At 36.2% G+C, this 21,097-nt stretch overlaps 1 protein-coding gene across 2 annotated transcripts in view; it reads right to left on the bottom strand.

The window, feature by feature from the left end:
- Nucleotides 1-21,097, bottom strand: part of ANGPT1 (angiopoietin 1) — a 151,724-nt gene that overhangs the window by 80,852 nt on the left and 49,775 nt on the right. Inside the window, exons 1-3 of one of the 2 annotated variants that reach the window (XM_088064108.1) lie at nucleotides 4,089-4,211; nucleotides 3,010-3,165; nucleotides 2,006-2,127 (exon numbers count right to left, since the gene is read on the bottom strand). In XM_088064108.1, coding sequence (XP_087920234.1) covers nucleotides 2,006-2,127; nucleotides 3,010-3,141 — 254 coding nt within the window. In that variant the 5' untranslated portion in view covers nucleotides 3,142-3,165; nucleotides 4,089-4,211. Of the gene's footprint in view, nucleotides 1-2,005; nucleotides 2,128-3,009; nucleotides 3,166-4,088; nucleotides 4,212-21,097 lie in introns of those variants that run through there. The other variant, XM_005516964.3, reaches the window with a different exon arrangement.

Raw genomic sequence — 21,097 nt, 5'->3', positions numbered from 1 at the left:
AAGAGTTTTCAATGTAACACAATTTCAGAATAACATTTTCTGGAATTACTGATTACAGTTTTTATATTTAACACCTTAAATTGGTTTTCATAATCAGCAGCAATAATGATATATTTTAACCAGTTTTGCAACTAGACATATTTAACAAACACATTTCTTCGTAACAGTGTTTTCTGTTTCTCACCATTACCTGTATTTTGTCTTCTTTACCCCTGTAGCCTCTTGCCCACTATGGTACTAGTCTGCCTTATGCAGAGCCCTGGGCAAGGTTTTTCTGCCTCAGCTGATGATTCCTGTCAGCAGCACAGGGTCACACTGCTCTCTTTGGAAGACTGACTGCTCTCAATTAAAACAGTCCTCTACAGCTTGCTTCAGTGTCTGCCTCATCTTAAAAGCTGTATGCTTCACTTCAATTTCCATTGGAGACAGAGGAGGTGGAAACCTTAGTCCTAGTCAGACTGACCTCACTGTTGTTCTTTCTAGAAGGGAGCAGAGAGTGAGGCAGAGGAGTCAGGGCACTCCCTGGCCTCCCTGCTCACACCTGCCCATTACAGAGGCAGGAGTCTAAGGGCTGTTTCAAAGAGCACTCAGGAAGGGGAGCAGCTTTTCCCCCTGCCCTGGGTGCCAGCGCCCAGCTGCAGCTGCTGGGGAAAGGCCAGAGCTGCCCCACGCTGGGCACAGCTGGTTCCAGCCAGCTGTACAGTGCAAGGAGGGAGGGAAAAAGGGAGAGAAACAATGCTGCAGACAAGGTCAGAGAAAGGGAAGGAAGGAGACACTGGAGCAATCACAGCCCTGCAGCCTGTGGGAGAGACCATGGAGGAGCAGATATTTCCCATGGAGGACCCTATACTGGAGTAGATACATCCAGAAGGAAGCTGACACCTGTGGAGAGCCCAGGTGGTACATTCTTACCCTGAAGGACTCAAGCCTGTGGGAAAGAACCATGCTGGAGAAGGGAAAAACATGAGGAAGAAGGCGAGGCAAAGTGTTGTACACTGTCTACAACCGAAATTCCTCATCCCCTTGCACAGCTCAGAGGGCATATAGAAGAATCAGGAGTGAAGTTGACCCTGGGAAGAAGGGGAGGTAGAGGTGAAAGGTCTTTTTGGGTTTGTTTCTGTTTCTCACCATCCTACACTGTTATTAATTGGTAGTAAATAAGGCTGTTGTGCCCATGACAGTAACTGATGAGTGATCTCCATGTCTTTATCTCAACCATGAGTTTTTCATCATATTTTCTCCCTGTTCTGATGATGAGGGGGAATGAGAGAGTGTCTGGGTGGGCGTCTGGCCTCCCAGACAAGGTCAGTTTACCACACATGCTCTCTGACGTACTGAATTGCTACGTCCAGTGACTTCAGCTGCTGAGTCCCTGTGTCACAGAAAGGGAACACTGCAACTGCTTCCCAACTCTCAATTTACTGCTTAAAAAGGTCTGTTGCTAAATAGTTTTTTCATCAGCTTAAACATAAACCCCAAATGTTTACCACTGACTTCTTAAAACTGAGCATGGCTACAGGTATGCTATAGATAACTGAGTACAAAAGGAGAGAGAGAGATCCTTCTATATGCCTTATCTTTGAATCCATTAAAATTAGAAATATGAACTAATGAAGATTTTCTGTTTCTGATACACTTTATTTATATTTATATTTATTTATATATTTATAGTTGAATATATCACAATTTAATGTTAATATTTTTCTATTGAAGATGCTCTTAAAAGTTATCCCTATGCTTTTAGGTTCAGGAACTGTGGTCATATGACGGTCATGAAACAGAGAAAGACACAAATTTACAGTTTTTACAAATGAAGAGTGGTAAAAATCAGTTTACACTAATCATACAGGACATAATATAGTGTAAGTTCACACCCCAGGTATTTTAGTTAGGTCATAAATATTACCTGTGCTGTCCACTTACCATATTTGCTCCTTTCATCAGTTTCTTGAAACAAAGTATACACAGACCACTTTGTAATGAACAGACAAAGAGACAGTCTTACCTGTTTTTCTCATGAATTTTTAGGATTTCATGTGTCTGTTGTAGCAGCTGTTTTTCCAGCTTGTATGTTGACAGAGAATTTTCCAGTAGCTGAATTTCAAGCCTGGATGTTTGATTTAGCACCTTAAGGATAAATTAAAAACATTAATGTTATATTGTCCTAGATACTTTGTTTTAGCAGCATAATATAATAATTTCATTCTAATTTGATGAATTGTCAAAAATTGTTTCTAAATCCTTTTTTAACCTCAGCTGCTCAGCTGGTGCAGATGAACTCAATCAAGCTACACTGATATGTACCAGCTGATATTCTGGCACTCTGTTTACTGTAGAATAGTAGTAGATCAGCAAAAAAAGGCAAGGTGACTGCCAAATAAGCTTCATTTCAATGGAAAGAACAAGAGACATGCCTCAAACATGCATTCTTAAAAAGCATGCTTTAACCAGAAAAGTGCAAGAGTACATGGAATTAAGTCAAAGTGTTGCATCTGCTGTTTCGTAAATAAAGCTCCTACTTCAGCTTTCCCCTGCATTCTCTGTTTCATGATGCTGGCAGTTCAGTGTCTTGTTTTTGTTTGAAATTGTTGACATTCACAGAGAAGTCTGAATTGTCCTTTTTTGTTGTCCTACAGAGCTTAGAAAATTGGGAAATAATTGATAAACAGCAACAACAATGAAGATAAAAAGCTATGATTCAGCCTGTTGCACATTTAGCCTGACACTTGTACCATTGACAATGGGTAGCTGTTTATTGACAGTTAAATGCTGATCTAGCTTCCTGGGCAGTCCTACCTTTGTTACATACACAGAGCTAAATATACTAACCAAATGAAATCAGAAGACACATAACAAGTGTCAGTCATCAATGCCATTATTAACAAGAATCAAAGTGTTTCCTGAACCCCTGTGTTGAAATGTTTTGTGTGGTAATGCATTAGAAGGGAAAGAGTTTGGGAAATGTTCTCTGCAATTAACAGCTTTTTAAAAACTATGCTGGGAACATACCTGGGTTTCAACATCCGTGAGTTTCCTTGTCTGCTCTGCTGTCTGGCTGAGGAGGCTGGTCCCTATCTCGAGCATGGTAGCAGTGTGGTTCTGCACAGCATTCTGCTGCAGCTGCACCATCTCTGATTTCATGTTTTCCACAATGTAGTTCTCAAGCTGCAAAAGAGAAAAGGTTGTAGCTGCATTATTTTTACGTGTTTAAGCATTCTTTTGTCATAAAGAGTGCATAGCTGGCATTCTTGTCAAAAGCAGAAATTTTTTCAGGGGGATCCCAAGTCTCAGTTGACTGTGTGACTATTGGGATAGGGATCTGACTATCATCCCCTTTCAGTCAGAGTCTCAAGATTTTTCCAAGTATTAAGGTCTGCTGCCATGAGCTGCAGCAGGCCTGCCTTTATCTGTGGCAAGGTTGAACATTTGTCATGGAGATATCACAGCAGCTTCAAACTGAAACCCTAAAAGCACAGAGCACACTAGAGGAAAACATCAAATCCTATTTGTACGTCATAACTTACATGTGAGTCTTTCATGGAAGAGATCCTACCATATCCCACATCCCCTGGTTTATGTCTGTCATTCATTCAGTTAGGAATATGATTTTTTATTCTTTTGAATCCCCAGAAAGGTTTTTCACAAACTCAGCAATAAAAACATTTTAGTTTAATTCAGATGAAAAATTTGTAAAGGAATCTTCTTTCATCACTGTCATGTCAATAAAAGAAGGAAATTGTTAGCCAAAAATCATAGAAAGCTGGTTTTCTCCTTTGCTTTTTTGCTCTTGTTATTTGGTTTGACTTGGCAAATTGTTGAACAGAATCTGAACAACCCTCTAAATAAATTGAGTACCCCAGGGTGAGGTGCTTTTTGTTACAGTCTGTTTTAGTCTATGTAGGCAGAATCATTCCCTTCTAGCTGACACTGTCCTTGATCTGCCACAGCAGGCCATAAACCCAGGGCTAGTCTACAGTATGAGATTGTTACTTACTTATGTAAGCATTTTTCTGGTTTGATGTCCTCCCTAAAGCTTTAACATAAAGCATAACATAAAGATAGGTGGCCCAGAACATAGTTTACAATACCTTCCACTGAAATAACCAGTTGGATTAGACCCAGTGAAGATTTAGTCCTCAGTTTTGTTTTATCACTGATGTTCTTTGTGGTTAGCTGATTTCAGCCCTAAGCAACAGCTGTTTAACCTAATACTGTTAATCACATTGGACCTGCTTCTGTAGCAGTAAGAGTATTTCCCTGTGAAAGATAATTTGCACAATTAAATAGTAATAACCAGATGGAGTTGATTTAAATACTGCAAAAAAGAGTGGTAGTCTGATTTAGAGGGTGATTTATAAGAATGGCTGCTTTCATTCTTTCTACAGGTACACCTGTGCCTAGGGACCACGACTGTTAGATATTCTAATGAGTCATTTCAGCTGAGCTCACAAAATGTTTATTACAATCTTGATCATTGATGTGCACCTTTCAGTTTTAAGAACATGATTACAAAAATAGGGCACTGACACAATCTAAAATATTTTCTACTTAAGACAGTTGTTGATTTTTTATTTGTTTGTTTGTTTATCCCAGTCTGAAGAAACAATAACCATCATGGTCAAAACTAAAGTGGATGTCCTAGAGCTTCAGAAAACAAAAAGTTTGCTTGAATTGCCAGGTAACCACTCTGGGCTGAAAACCTGGAGAGTGTTTTAAAGGGTTGTTAAAATTTATTTTAGAATACTTCAATAAGTATTTAAATGAGATTTAACAGCCAAAGAGAAGTGTGTATTGAGAAGTAGTGTCTACAATGGATGTCACCATTTTCTACTCTCAGTCTAAGTTTAATGCCTTCATTTAGTTTATTGGTGTTTTTTATATTTTTATATATTTTACAGATATTAAGCTGGTTCAAGGGAGAGTTTATTGATCTATTGCATTTCTATAACATTACTTTATTTTCAGAAGTATTTTGCCTGTATAACTCTTTCTCAAAAGATAATAACTTCTTAGTCATGCTTTGCTTCTTGTTTTTCTAAACAGTTTTGTTTTTTTCCCGTAAACTATCTCTTGATTGCAAATAGTCCTTGTGAATGGGCCCCATAAACTGGGTGATTGTCCTTTTCCATATTCAGGTCCAGAATATGGAGACTGATCCTGTAGCATCTGAACAAGAAGTTCAATTTCTCTGATGAATTTCTCTTCCTAATGATACACAGGGTTCTCCAGTCATGGTACTGCTCATGACAGTTACCAACGCACACATTTCCTCACATCCAATGTCTTTTGTTTCCAGATAGGAACATAGCATATCTGTGCTGTAGCTGTACCGTGCTTGACTTGCTACCCTGGAGCTTTCTGAAATTGCCCCACTGTACATGAGGAATGTGGTGCATACGTGCAATGGATGCCTCTGAAAACCCCTGCACAAAGGGTAGCTGCATTTATTACACATCAGAAATTAGAAATTAGATGTTTTTACATATAAATAAAATGCCCACAGGAAGGGATATAAATATAAAAAGAAATGTATATTTTTAAGTAATTTTCTTTGCCTGTTACTTTAGTCACAGAGAGGAGCGTGATTGTGATTGCATCTGTGTGGAGCTACAGCAGTTTTGACTAGCAAGAACATCACAGATTGAGCCATATTGTAGAACTTATACTTTTAATTATTCCAGTCTAATACTGTCCCCATGGTATCCAGTCTTTGGCAATTGCCCTTGGTTACTCACCCCTAAAACAGCCTCAGATTCAATGTGAGACTGATTCATTATAACAACAAAGCTGACTTTCCTGTTTCAGAATTACTCATTAAATGCTTTTGTAAATATTTGATGTTCAGAAAACTACCACAATAGTTTCTGTGAGTACATCTCTGGAGTATCAAGAGCTGTTCACTCAGGCCAAGGGGGGTTGAACAAGGACTGAAATAATATAGAGGTTTTGTTATATTAATTCCCCTTCCTTCCTTCCTCCCTTCACCTACTTCTTTTAGTTTGCTCAGTAAATTTATTGGATGCAATACTGGCCCTGCTAAAATCAATGCCAAAATCCCCATTGGCTTCACTAGGCCAAGATTTCACCTATTATTTTTATTGCAGGAAGCCAACAATTTACCGGGTTCATTATGACCAAGCATGGAATTCCATCTGAAGCCTTCCCTTCTCTGGAGGCCTGGTATTAAGTGTATGAACTGAGCTTTCTTTGTGGTTAGTTTAGAGCAATAGCATCTATTTACTAGGTGATAAAAGGATCCTTGCAGGGTGGCCTCACTGAAGATTTGACACATGGAAACCTATTCACAGAAGCAAATTAAAGAACATTTAGAGGTTTAATTAATTTTCTAGAACTCATTCATCCTATAATTAAGTTAAATTCAATTCCTCCAGAGACTCTGAATTAAAAAAGTCCTTAAATTACTGTCTACATATTACAGCTACTCTTTTTGCAAAAGTGAAAAATAATTATATTCTGCATTTTTTTCCCCTCATCCCACCCCTCCAACTATATGGGTTTCCACAGTAAATTGATGCCCTTGTTATTAATTTGGCTGCATCTGCTTTCAGTAAGACTCATTACATTGCAGAGGAGTTGTGGGTAATGCTGAATTACCAGTGGGATGCATAAGAACATTGTAACATTCTCAGAAATAAAACTGTCAGGAGGTTCAGTGTTATTGGTTAATAAACATTCCAGAGGATTATACATTAAAAGTATCTAACCTTTTCTGGACAATGTCTATTGAATAACCTTCATCGAAACCACCCAAACACTAATAGAACTCTTAAAATGGAAATTGTAACTTAGGATCTGTGCAATGATAAGTGTTTGCAGCAGATGGCTTATAAATAAAATAGAAGCTTTTGCTTTTACTTTGATCAAATAATGTTGGTCCCAGGTAATAACTATATGTTAAGAATTGGTATGATTTCCAGAAGACATTTTCATACAGTGCCTTACAACAAGACTACAAGTTAAAGTAACAATAGACTGTTCTCCTCCTACCATAGACTGCACATCGTTTGGAAATATAGAAAGACAATGACCAGTGTTATTTTGTAAGAGTGGTTTTGTGTTGTCCTGCTCTGCAAACATGAATAAGTACTAGTAATGCTATACCACAACAGAAAGTTCAGCTCTTCTTTCTTTATTTTTCTGTTTGAGGGAAGGTCATACCTCCCCACAGAGACAAACTGCCTTGGGGAGTGAGATATAAAAATGACTTTTGATGTGATTTGTGTTTTAAAAATACACAAACAGCTTTAGTGGGAATAAGCTGGAAGAAATAGAAATATATAGAATACTTTAGAATTTCTTTGAGTTTTGAAGAATCAGAAAGGGGTTAGGAAAGACTTTATCTCTGAGAAAAGTTATTTTCTTCATGTATTGAAAAAGCCAATATTTCATTTATTTTATATATTTATATTCTATAGGCTACTTGTCAATGAGGAAAAATTGATACAAAGATTCAACCTACTTGTATTACAAATCCAATGAGTAGATAACAATCCTGGCACAATTTCTGTCAGTAAATTATTACTAGGAATCAAGGACAATGAACATGGATGGCACATAAAGGCAATGAATAATACACAAATGTCAAAACTATAATCCGTACCACTTTTGAAACAACCTTATCTGATTACCTGCATTAAGATGATACAGGATCATATGGATAACATCAGTAAAAACAACCTTGCAAGCTGAAGTGAAAATCTTAAGTGACTGCTACACAAATTTGAATCATAGAAAGGCATTTTGGGATATGTGGTATATGGGGCTTTCACAAAATCACTGGTTATGAAATAAATTGGTTATGAAATACATTGGTTATGAAATACTTTTGTGGGTTTCAATTCTAAGAGGAATCAGAAAACTAATCTACCAACTCCATATGAAGTCAAACAAACATATATGAGGAAAGCTGGCTGTAAAGACTGTATTTCCTTTTATTTTTAATTCAATGTACCCAGATTTCTAGCCTTAAAGCAACAAGAAAATGAGCCTGTTAGTTTTTCAAATGCACATTAATAAAAGTAAATATTAGCATGACACACATTATTCTTTAGTTGTTTTTGCATTTTCATAATTTTCTGTAATATTGCAACTCGTTATTTTGACTTCTTGCTCAGATATTTTTTTTTATATCTCAACCCTCAGTCACAATAGTGTGGTTTTCCAAATTCTGTTTCTGACAGAGAAACAAACAATGACTTGCAGGGACTGTATGTTCATTTCTGAACTGAAACATTGAACTGTTTTTTTCCAAACCAAATATTCCAAACACAAAAATTATATTTAAATCCTTGATTTCTTGAATGTCTGAATCTTTGGCATACCATATGTTTACTGTCTGGCTATAAGGCATAATTCAACAGATGCAATTCCACTGTGACCAGTGAAACCACAGCTGCATTCTCATCACACAATGACTAAACACTGTTTGATTCAGCCCCAGCTGAGTGATACTGAGATTTCTTGTCTGGTTGATTTTCAGTACACTAATGACACTTGTCCTCATGGAAGTTGAGCTTGGGTTTATAGCAACCTTCAGTGAAATAAAATTGTGCTATAAATGTAGAAGAATCTTTCAGCTAGCTACAAAAACAAACAAGCCAAAACCCCAAATCAAGCAGGTTTTCCTCTTCAGATAAAGACCAGACATATTTTTGTTAGAAGATATCAGGAATAACACATGCATGAGATTATTCCAAAATACATGAAGTAATCTTTCTGCTGCATTCAGCATCAGTATAGTGTCTGCAGAAGTTTTGCTTTCAGTTCTGTGTGTTGCAATTCAAGATATACATTATCTGGAAAAGTGTACAGAAGAAAGACCAATAGTTGTCATAAATATGAAAAACTGAAAGATTTAGAAATGCTTAGCTTGTTAGGAAGGCTAACAAGAAAATACAAAAATGCAAAGGGAATGTGAATCACCTGTTTCCCACATTCATGAAGCTTCAGTATTGGAAGTTTAATTTTTACACATAAGGTGAAAAGTTTTCTAACAGTTCAGTACAGGTAATAAAATACTGGTAGGGATTCTTCTGTGAGCAAACTGTGAAAAGTCCATTGCTGTGGAGAATACTTCAGCTAAAGATCAGACAAATTATGCCATTTTATAGTTCTTTCCAGTTATATTGATTTCATTATTCATAGGCTTTTCTTTATTACTATGCTTCAGAACTTAGCTTGCAGGCTCAATATTTGGAATCAACTGTATAGTAAAATCTCCACTGAACTGAGAAGAGGTTTGGAAGACCCATCTCCTAATGAGACTTTTTGAAGGAAGTCAAGAAAGCAGAGGAGTCTCCTGAGTTAAAACCACAAAATTTTTTTTTAAAAAAAAACAACTAAACAAACAAACAAAAAGCCAAACCAAGAAAAACAAGCCACACATAATGATATAAATAAAAAGAACTGCTCTGGATAAAACAAATCAATCAAATTAGGACATTCATTGAGGAAGTTTCTTAATGTATGAATATTCCTCCACAGAGGGGCATTCTGCAGAACCATTTAAGAAATTATTTCATGAACTACCTTGGCAATTAAAAACTGGCAGAAATTTCTTAAACTCAAGTTACTTTTATTAGGCTACTTTCAAAACTGCAGTTTCGAAAAAATCAATCAATTTGCAGATATCCAAGCTTGTGTCTGTGGTGTCTTGGCATCTACCTACCATTTTATGTTATTCAGTAAAGTACATAAAATGTAACAGGCAGTAACAGATAATGATGGTGGAAGAATATGCTGTGTGGCATCCCACTACAATCTTAGGAAAATGGAAGGGGAATTATTTTTTTATTAATTACTGTACTTTATTATGAATAGAAGTACAAGATATGGGCAACATATAGTTCTTTGTTTCAAGATTTAAAGACATCCGCAGCTAGGTTTACCCAATAGTGTAATATTAAAATATGAATTTCAGTTCCTCCTTAAGTATATGGCAAGAAATGTTTCAGATTTGTTTTTGAACTTTTATGTCATTCTAAAAGCTTAGCCATTTCTAGACCTAAAATCCAAAAATCTATATGAATGAAATTTGTCACTTGAAATGCCATTAATTACCTCTTCTACAAAAGCATACAAAACATTTAGGAATAAATTTCAATTACTTTTCTATGAATATTAGTTCATACAACAAATTTTTTAACCTTAAGGCTTAACAAAGTCAATAAGCAGCATAACTGAGAATCACATCAAATATGATTAAATGGGTCCCAAAAGGAATCTTCTGATACCATTTAATCATAACAATATGTTCTCCTTTTCTACTGATTAGTAGTATTTGTGGTTCAAATAATTGAATGTTAAGATTTATAAATTTTGTTACTGTGTGAATGATATTTTTCTTTCATGATCATTTTCTAAACCACTTAATTCTATAAACGAAATTCATTTGGTTTTACAGTTGACTGAAAATATGAACCATCCTCAATATACACTGAAAGGGAAGACATATTTATGAAAAATGCAACATCTGTCATATCACCCTAGAAACATTAACATCTGTGGGAATTATTTTTTTATAAATAGTTTTCTAGTAAAGTATGGAACTAATTAATTTTCTTTAGCAAATATATTTTTGGTGAGGTCTACTTTTCAGAAACACTAATTTTGGTACAACTTCTATGTAGAAGAATATTTAAACACCTTTGGGCTCATTCCTAGCTTATGTGCATACAACATAATCAAAATTAGTTCCACTGAAATATCTCCTTACTGCATTGCATATGGTTCTTGAAAAATGTAATCTTAAACTGCATAAATAGTTCTGGTTGCTATATTGCTCTGCCAGCTTATATCTAAACTTTCGATGAACCTGGGAAGCTGGAATATATTTTGGAATCTATATGTGTTATAGGAGATAGTATAATGATTTAACATTGTGCTTAATCTATTTTTAATTCTGCTTGGTTTCTGACACTCATCACTATGACATATGGGCAGACTTTTCCGAGAAAGGTTGTGAAATTAAGACTCAATGGTTTTATACTCTAGTCTTTCAACAAGTTTTGTTTTTCTGTATTTTTATATATATCTCACAGAAGCTGAATCTCTTTATTCATTGCCATGTGCTCTGCCTTTAGCTCTTCAGTTCTGTCTTAGGATATTCCTGATGAAAAGATCACAAATTCTTTTTTGTTGTTTTTCTCTCTTTCCTATGAAGGTTGCAGATTACTGTTCTGCCTTTCGTTTACCTGATATGAAGTCTCCAAGTCAACTGAAGACGCAGTCCATTATATCATCTGCTAAAAAGATTCAATTTTTAATCCTTTTGGAAGGCTTAAATTAGAAGTTTAGATGGCACAAATGACAAGTTTAGATGCACTGAAACCACTGAAAGTACTGCAATTTCAGTACACTTAGGCCTATAGAAATTCAAGGGCATCCCCTGGTCTATAAAACAACTTCCTGACTCTTCCAGGCAATACTTATTTTTACCTACATCCCAGAGAGATCGACAAAACATCCACTCTAGGCATTCCATCAATCTTATAACACTAACCCGAACTCATGAACGCTACATGTTCACATCCTTTGTGTGTGCTTCTATCATAAACCACCTGCTGGTCAGGAGAACTGAAGCCTATCTCAGATCTTTCCTAGGTGATAGGGAGTAATGAAAACTTCCTCAAGTTTGATTGTTATGGGAAGTGTAAATCTTATAGTACACTCCCTGTTGTATGATGGCTCATTGGCACCTGGTAAGGACTGAATCATCATAGAGCTTTGCTTTGCTCAAAAAATGGATAAAGTGCAGGAACACTGTGTGTCCACAATTAGTGTTTATGCAGCTAAGTTTACCTCAAAACACATGGAAAGATAAAGTGAATCCTCACAGACATGGTTCGTGGTTCATGGTCTGCTTGAGAGCAAAGAATCCTGCTACCAACTTCTGACTTGATGAAACCTCTGACAAGCTAGAGCTGCTGGGTGGACAAGGTATTTGCAATCAAATAAGATTCCTCATCTCAACAAATCTTATTTAGCAAAAGATGTTAATAAAAATCTTATCTAGACCACAAAGAATACTAACAGTTTAATCAAGAACCCTGTCCTTTTCCTTTCCATCGCCTAATAATGACAAGTTTTATTTTGTTATGTTTTACGTCTTGCATTCAGCATTTGGCTTCAAAACCATGATTCTAGTTAATATCAAAGAAAGTTGTTCTTGTCCATTGGTACCTAATGTAGCAAAGAGCAAAACCTCTATGTGCTGTAAAATCCATTCCTCTGCAGAGCCCAGGAAGGCAAAACCTGAAATCTGCTGAACTTCTTCAGTCAATAAGGAATTAATATCTAGACAAGTATTTACATATTCTCACGCACAGTATTTATGTGCATAGATTTACATGAGTGTATACATAATACCTCTTAAATAATATCTCTTAAATTATGGGGTTTAATCTATGTAGGCAGCAACGTTCATTTGTGTCATATAAATTTTGGCTATATTTATGGTTCTCAACTTTTATTACAATAACCTGGGAACAAGCAATTTAATGATAGATGTTCTGGATATGTGGCAGTGTTTACCTTAGTTTCAATACAGACATTAAAAAATAGATACATCTCCACTGGAATCACTTTATAATTTTAAGAAATACATATAAGAAATACAAATAAATGAAATTTCCAGAAATATCTGCAGTAGTAAGCTAAGAGCTTCAATTTCCCACAGCACTATAAAAAAGTTAACTGCTAGTAAAAACTCTAACACCTTTTCTTCCCATTCTTGGAATTCTGTATATACCCATCAATCTCTAGGTGCCTTCAGACATACCTATAATATAAAAAACTGCATACCAGGAGATGGTCCTGCCAAAATATGTGCAGCTCTCAAAAGTTTGATTTCTTCCCATGCTGATGGATCTGATTGCCTTCATACAAGTCAAACAGTGTATTAAAATACATAAATAAAAGTCTTGCCAAATACTTTCTTCCAATAACTATTTAAACCAGAATAATGTATAAAAATCTCAGAGTGAAACTGTCGCATATTCAGTACATGTGAATATATTTACATATGCATGTACATGTATCTATACATAAAATAAGCATGAGCTCATTCCACCAAATAGATTATAAAAACTGCTTTACATGTAGCATTGGAAATAACTGAAAGTCACTAAACAATATAATGAAATACAATGTATTTAAATTAGCCAGTAGAAAAGACTAGGAAACTTAATAAGATAAAAGTGCCTTGGTTTATTTGAAATAACATAGTTCGAGATATATATCCTTTTATGGCTTTAATAACTGTATAGAAAGATAAGACCTTTTTTTATTGGAAATATGAGAGCAGCCAAAGCATACAAAGACAATTCTGGTCCCTCTTTTCATTTCAGTCCTCTTGAGATTTTGAAGGAGAGCAGTCACATTTCCTTTTAGTAAACGTGTGCTAATACAATTTCCTTCATTCCCCGTTGTTGGAGTGAGATTCAGGGTATGATTACGGGGATCAAATCCTTGCCCTGAGTTTACTTCTTGAATGCCACAATCTCTAAATGAAAAATGTAGAACTGTGGGTTTCTCTAGAGAGCTCATATAGTGGGAATAAGCATTTTTATTTCCATTAACTGCTAAAGGAATAACCATACTGGAATTGCAATAATGAGGAACAGAATTGGGCTGTTCTGTGCTTAGCACTGAGCACGAACTCAGCAGTAATAAGAAGAAAACTGGATTGAAAATCTCTATTTTAATGTAACTCTTAAGAATAAAAGACATTTAAAATGTTTAAATTTAGGGAAAATCTGAAAATAAAAATCTTTTGGAGATATTCCTGCATTTAAGTCACTGTAAAGAAGAGACAAATGAAAAGGAATGATGGCAGAGTCTCTGTCCTAAAACGTTACTTTAGGAGAAGCATGTTTCTCCCATTTATTTTTATAGGACCTGGCAAGAATATTCCCTCCTACTTCAGTTTATCATAATCACAGCTCTTCCTGGAAGATGTTCTTGTGATGCATTCTTTTGTAAGTCATGAAATCATGAGCTGAAGTGGGGAAGCTTTCAGCCTTCAATTACATGTCCCCTAACTCATTGTCCGTTTTTTCTCTTTTTATGGCTGATGTAGAGTTTCTACTGCCCTTAACAAAGATAAGATAAATAAATTCACAGATGAACTACTAAGTCTGTCCATGAACACTCATGCAGTACAGGCATCACAAATGATAGAGGAACAGCGACATATACTAGAAATGGATTGGCAGACAAAGAGATGGGAAGTTTGGATGCAGAAATTTGAAAATACATCTGGTTTTACAAGGGAAAGCAGAAGCCACCAAGCGTATAGTTGTCAATGTTATACTTAATGGCCACAATTAGACATTCAATGTTTAAGATTCATGCTGTTTCAATACAAATTCAAGTCATTATAATAAGAGTGAGGAGAAATGGTTTTAATTATGTTTTAGTAGCACAAAACTGTTCATATGTCTTTGATATGTCCTTTGGACAATCTAAATATGAATATATTTCTGGTGATCCAGGAGTCCTGGCACCCGTGCTGCTCCCACATTCCCAGTGAAGTGACAGGGTAGCTGTCAGGTTCACTCTGTCACTGATTAAGTTGCTACTTTTGCTTGCAAATTTCTACACGGTGTCCCTGTGCCCAAAGCGATAACTATCACAGTCATTTCCGATTTGTAATCCAGGAACAAGTACAGGCCCTTGCCCTGGCAGACCTTCACAGCTCAAAATATGAAGTGACAACCCTTCTGGCATGATTAATGTAGTGAAAACACAGAGCCATGAGTCAAAGATGAGACACACCAGTTATTACAAGTCTGTACTTCACTCAGATCTCACATGAATTCTTAGCATTTATTATGGGTTTTGCTCTCTTGCTCTTCCTTCTACAATACTTTTAATTTTACAATAAATCCCAAGTAGGTCATGCATAACAATAAGACTAATGTTTTCTTGCCAAGTAAAACCACAGTCAGAAGGGTGGTTTAGTAATAACTCAGAAGCATTTACAATGTAATAAAAATACATTGAATAAACCAACTCATCAGAATAACAGGACTATTAAATAAAAGGAAAATATCCTAGGCCTTTCAAACATGCTGTAACTCTTCAGAATCAGAGATGACCAGGGCTCAAAATCAAATATAGATATTGTTAAACTTTCAAGTATTCCAAGCCAGGATTTTACTTCAATCTTATTCTCATAATGATGGCCATGTGGTACTATTCTTCTCCCTCATGGGTAAGGAAAAATATCTGTTCTACTGACTTTGTACTTGCTGTATATAAATGCAGCCTTTCAAGTCATTAGTTTAACCACATGTGCAGAACATACAGGAATTAGGATAACATTTCCCATGACTACAGCTATTTGACAGAAAGAAGAATTGACATCAATAATGCTCATATCCATCACACTTTGTACTATAATAGTAGAGAACAAAGTGTTCATGAATCCCAAGGAAAGTTTGGCAGCTGTTTCACTGAGTGTAGATTGCAAACATGTTAATAGTTATACATTCTGCCCAATAGCTGGCAATAATGTTTATATTTGCCCTGTAGTCAAAACTTTGCAACACAGTGAATTCTTCAGTACTGGAGAGAGATAAAAAAATCCTGTCATGTACTAAAGAAATGCTGTAACTATGACTCTTAGCAAAGTCATATCTGCTTCTCCTGGAGAACCCACAGAAACTGTGTTGGTTACTGGGAGGGTACATTTGAACTCAAATGTCACCTTCAAACTCCTGTGCTCAGAACACATAAAAACATCGAAAAATAAATGTTCTGAAACAGGCATTCTCTTTTTCAAGACAAAGATTTTCCATGCCTGGTATTGATGTTGATAGAAACAGGTTAACTCTGTGCCATGCCTGAAAGTTTGATCCAATGAGGGGGGGCAAAAGTGCCAAAACCAACTGAGCCATAGAAGAGACCTGGGGGAAACAGGTCAGGAAACTCCTGATTCCCCAGTGCATCCCTGTCTCATCTGGATCCAATTCATTGCATTCAGGTAATGCCATATTTTCAATTTCCATTAGGTCAAATAATATGGGCTTAGGACACAGATTTTTTGGAGGAGAGGGGATGGCACAGGAAGCTTTTTTCAGGCCGAGGGGAAGTCTGGAATTCTGACATATTAGGGAGGTTTTGCAGGTACTAACGAACTTGCTAGGATTTCATTCCTGAGTCTTTCCTTTTTCACTTTCAGCTCCATAACAGGCAAAAATATCTTCCCAAAGCCAATAGGAATGCTTTTATTTTATTTTTTTATTAGCTGGCAACTATTCTAATCTGCTCTAAAAACAAGCATTGGGGCTTTTCCTTATTGTAAACCTATTAACATGCTATTCAAGATTATTTTCTTGTGAAAAGTATGCTGCTGACATTAGTGCAAGCGTGGACATAGGGATTATTGACCATTATTACATTTGGACTTTTAACTTCTAGACATGAAAAGAAAACTAAAACAGAAATGCTTCTGTTCCGCTTGAAATAAATTACCATGCTACCACAAATTCCCAGCAGGAAAAGGGAAGGGGAGGTGTAAATTCCTTCACAATGTGTAGAAAGTTTAATGGATTTCTATGTGATAACAGTGGAAATAGTGTCACTGTTCTTTTTGTCAGTGTAAAGAACAAAAAATAGGAAAACAGGACTTCATTTCTTTCTTTGCAAGTGGACTGCAAGGCCACCACAAAGATATTTTCCTTAAAAGGAAGAATAGAGAAAGGATTATGTAAAATGAGCTGCAGAGTTCCAGTTGAGAACTGAACTTCCTGAAAGGTCAGGTGTTGGGGGTTTTTTGAAGCTTATCTTTTTGCCTCTTTGCCATTCAAGAGCAGATCTTTCACAGCTAGACAGAAGCAAGATCTCAGCTTTCATGGCAACGCAAAAAAGGGGATATTCCAAGCAGACCTGAAGTCCACTGCTGCCACATGAGAGAAGGTCGTGGCATAAAAGCATCTTCCTCATTGTCATCCCCAAATATGTGGCATGTGTGAGTAGAGGCTCAGCTGGAGCACTGCAATATCTTGACTGATCTGAATGAATTTTCCAGGTAGGACTTCTTCTACTTGCCAAAAATAAATACTTTAAAAAATCTCAAACTCTGCTCTAGATGAAAATCCTTTATCCAAACATGCAGCTGAGTGTTTAGAAAATGTGATTCTATTTGCTCTCCTTCACACTCTTGTTTACATCTGTGTTAGTCTCTGTTACTGCAAGGCCCCCCTTTACCCAAGATGGTTGAACAGTTTTTCACTGGTGAACCACCTGCCTTTGTGAGTGAAAGCAGATTTTTGCAGGAAGTATAAAGAAATCTCTCTGATTGGACTAACAAAATTCCCAAAATATTTATTTTTCAATACTACAAAAATGAAGGAGAAAAGTAGTCTAGCTTTTTAATCTTATCACCGCCCAGATAGTCAGTGCAGATCAGGGATTCACCTAGGTATATGTGAAAGTGATGCATTCATATTCCTGCTTCTATTTATGTTATGCAGAAGGATGTGGATTCTGGATTACTGGTGGCTGGAGCTGATTACACAACTCAAAACAAGGGTTTAATCCATTCCCTACTTTCCTGGTGGTGACAGTGTACTCATGTATGTGACATTTAACTCTATAATAGATGCAGCTTCTGTTTCCATCCTCCCAGAAAAGATCATGTTCAACAGATGGGTCCATGAATTTATCAGGTAAAAAGGAGGCTCACGCTGATAACTCATCCACTGCTAAAATTAAAAGTGTGAGTCCCTGTATAGTAACTAACTAAAAAGCACATTGAAATACAAGGAGTGGCTAAAAAACGAGTGATGTTTGAACTCACAGATTCCTGTGCTTCTGTGAGCTTTTCACAGGGCTGCTAACATGTCTGACAAGAAATCTCTGATACACCTGTGAAATAATAAACTAAAACATGGGCTGTCCCAGTAATTTTCCTTCATAAGGCAGGCCTAATTTTGGAAATAATATGTTAACACCACATTCCTGAAGGTAGCACTGTGTGAACTACCAAAATCAGAGAGCTGCAGTTATATGTCACATAATTGCTGAGAAAAAGGCTTTCTACCAGTTGTTTTTTACTTCAGTGCTGTTTTGTATTGGTTAATAAACAAATATTGTCATAAATGTGAATCATGTCTGATTAAAGCATGATGCCAGCCCCATTTGCCCTTTTATTGTCAAGATGCTTCAGACAAATTATTAGTGATGTGTAAAAGCCTGAAATGACCAGTCACAGATATGAAGAACAGCTTAGTGGTGGATGTGTTTCACTGACATGTTTAGGAATGGCAGAGTCTTGGCACAGACTGCACTGCACATCAGCTGAACCAGCTGAAGAATGTTTGAATCCTTTGCCGCAATAGATCTTTATAATCCCCGTCTTTTAGCACGTGGTTCACAAAGCCAGTGTGCTAAGAAGGATTTTTAATATAAACTGGCTTTCTGAGACCTGAAAAGTTAATCAGATTGGTATTTAATTTTATTTCTTTTATGTTTAAAGCCTATTCTACTTGTGCATGAACTGTAAAGCTTTCATTGAGAAGAGTGAGGTGAATGATAAAAATAGAACATACAGTATATAATTAGCTATGGCAGACTTAGTAGCTGGAGGGATATACTTTAGGAAATAATCCTGAGTTTTCAAGAAAGGAAATAAATGACCAAGTAGTTTAATTCCATTTATAATTCCTGGGATGCTGTGAATAGTTGCCCTTTGGTTCAGCAAAAAGGTTGCTAAATAAAAAATTATAGAAACATAGAATATTTTGGGTTTGAAGGGACCTTAAAGGCCATCTAGTTCCTCCCCCACTGCCATGAGCAGGGACACCTCCCACTAGACCAGGTTGCTCAGAGCTCAATCCATCCTTGGCCTTGAACACTTAGATAGATGAGACGTCCACAGCTTCTCTGGGAAACCTGTTCCAGTGCTACACTACCCTCACAATAAAGAATTTCTTCCTAATATGCAATATAATCCATCCACTTTTCCACTTTAAAGCCATTCCTCATCCTATCACTACACTTCCTGATGTAGAGCTCCTCTCCAGCTCCCTTGTAGACCACCTTCAGGTACTGAAAATGTTTATTATTTAATTATGACCATTTAATAAAAAATAGAGTAATTTTTTAATTGCTATAAATATCTTCCAGAATAGTTTTATGCAAAATAAGATATAAACACAAAAACATATTTTATTGTCTCTTGAAAGATTTTAAATTATTTTCAAGTTATGGCTTATTTAAAAATAAAACAGTATGGTTTCTACTCAGAAAATTGTGTGAGATAAATACATTGAATTTCAAAGTGCAGGCCAGCCTTTCTGCTAGAAATAGACCATTCCACTTAAAAAGGAAAAACCTGTAGCAGAACATCAGAACAGACACAACATGACTGCTATATTTTATTTATACTAACTTCCAAAATCAGATTAAATTAGATATGTCAACTGTCCTCCTAATTTTGTTTAAAGTTGCATTTGCTTCTCGGATTAATGAAACTTTGATACCATTAAAGGACAAATTAGTTAGAACATTAAATTAAATTTAAATTCATACAGTTTTTCCAACATAAATAAATAATCCAAATATTTTATCCAGACAAACCTTATGTGATGTTCAGTTAAGAGAACAGAACATTCCATAATAATCTAAATCCACACAGTGACTAGAAATATTTTTATAAGACAATGCCAACTTAAAGTCAACCTTTTTTAGACCTTTTTTACCTTATTTACTCTTTCCAAGTAATATCAACAGTAATATGTAAAGGAGTGCTGAGAGAAAGAAAGTCTTTCTGCTAAGATTGTTTGGTTTGCATAGTTAATGACACTTTGTTCAATTTCTACTCACTTAACTGTGCCCAAGAAGGGCCATAAATAATGTAAAGATGACTATGTCAGTCTGCACATAAGCCCAACACTTACCACAGCCAGGCAACTTGAGACAAACTGATATAATTTATGACTTCAGTTTTTTTGAAAAAGAGGAAGGACTTCTCAGTCCCAGCCTTTGCACACACGTGTAGACCAAAGTGCGTATATGGCTGTACTAGAACATTTGAGTAATGCTTGAAAATGTGAGCATTTGTTATTACAGGGTCTGCTCTCACAGAGATCTCAGTAAAGAATCAGGCCATAAGAACTGAAGAGAAGCCAGTAAATTACTTCATCAAACTCTCCAAAATCTGATAAATGGAAATGCCTTTGATTGCAAGTGAGCCAATTATGACATGGTGTCCTGACCATTAATAATTTTCTGAGTTATGCAATTAAATTATAGGAGCCCTTCTTCTTTTTCATCCTTAGCTATCTTCATAAAAGGCCTAATCATGATCTCATTAAAGACAGTGGTTCAAGTAGGGGTTTTGTGGTGGTTTTCTGCCTGTTGGTGATCTACTCCTTTACAAGATATTTAGTAGTTCTTTCTTTGACTGTAGGAATGCACATCAATTATCTCTTCAAAGAGACGGTCAACTCACTTAAAATTAGCTACTCAAAGGTTTGTATTTACTTAAAAAACCTTAGCATCTCCTCAGAAAGAACCCTTATTTTGGCTTAGTTTCCACTGCTGGGTTTTCACTGGACTTGTTTCTGCCACTGCAACTCAGTACTAACTTTGTTAGGTTCAGCCACAGAAATGTTTTATCTCCATGGCTACACAGAGTTAAGCACACTGGACATGGTGCTGCAAAGGCTGCACATTCAGCAAAGCCTGAGGCAAATGCAAGCCTCAGTTTAAACATGGAGTGTTTCCACAGTCACTGGGATGATTCACAGAAACACACACGATGTGTACTTAATCTGAGGAATGAGGAACACAGTGTTCAGAAGGCTGGTGGAGCCAACCTCTGGGCTTCATCCCACACATCCCCTTCATTTCAAAACTGTCTTCAGTGTTTTTAGTACTCACTTTTCCCTCCTCACACCTTCAGCTTTTTTTCCAGTTTCATTATCCACTTGCAAAACAGAAAGTTAAAGTTTAATCTAACCTAACTTTGATCTCAGATGTCATAACATAAACAGCAGATGCAAATACTTCTTTGGTGACCACTAATCTGTCTGTAAATCTTCTGTTGAATCAGAGCTAAAAATAATGA

The sequence above is a fragment of the Pseudopodoces humilis genome, chromosome 1, assembly GCF_049639895.1.
Source record: "Pseudopodoces humilis isolate 2021_Gansu_Grassland_sample_001 chromosome 1, ASM4963989v1, whole genome shotgun sequence".
Taxonomy (NCBI): Eukaryota; Metazoa; Chordata; class Aves; order Passeriformes; family Paridae; genus Pseudopodoces; species Pseudopodoces humilis.
This window is presented reverse-complemented; position numbering and strand designations above follow the sequence as displayed.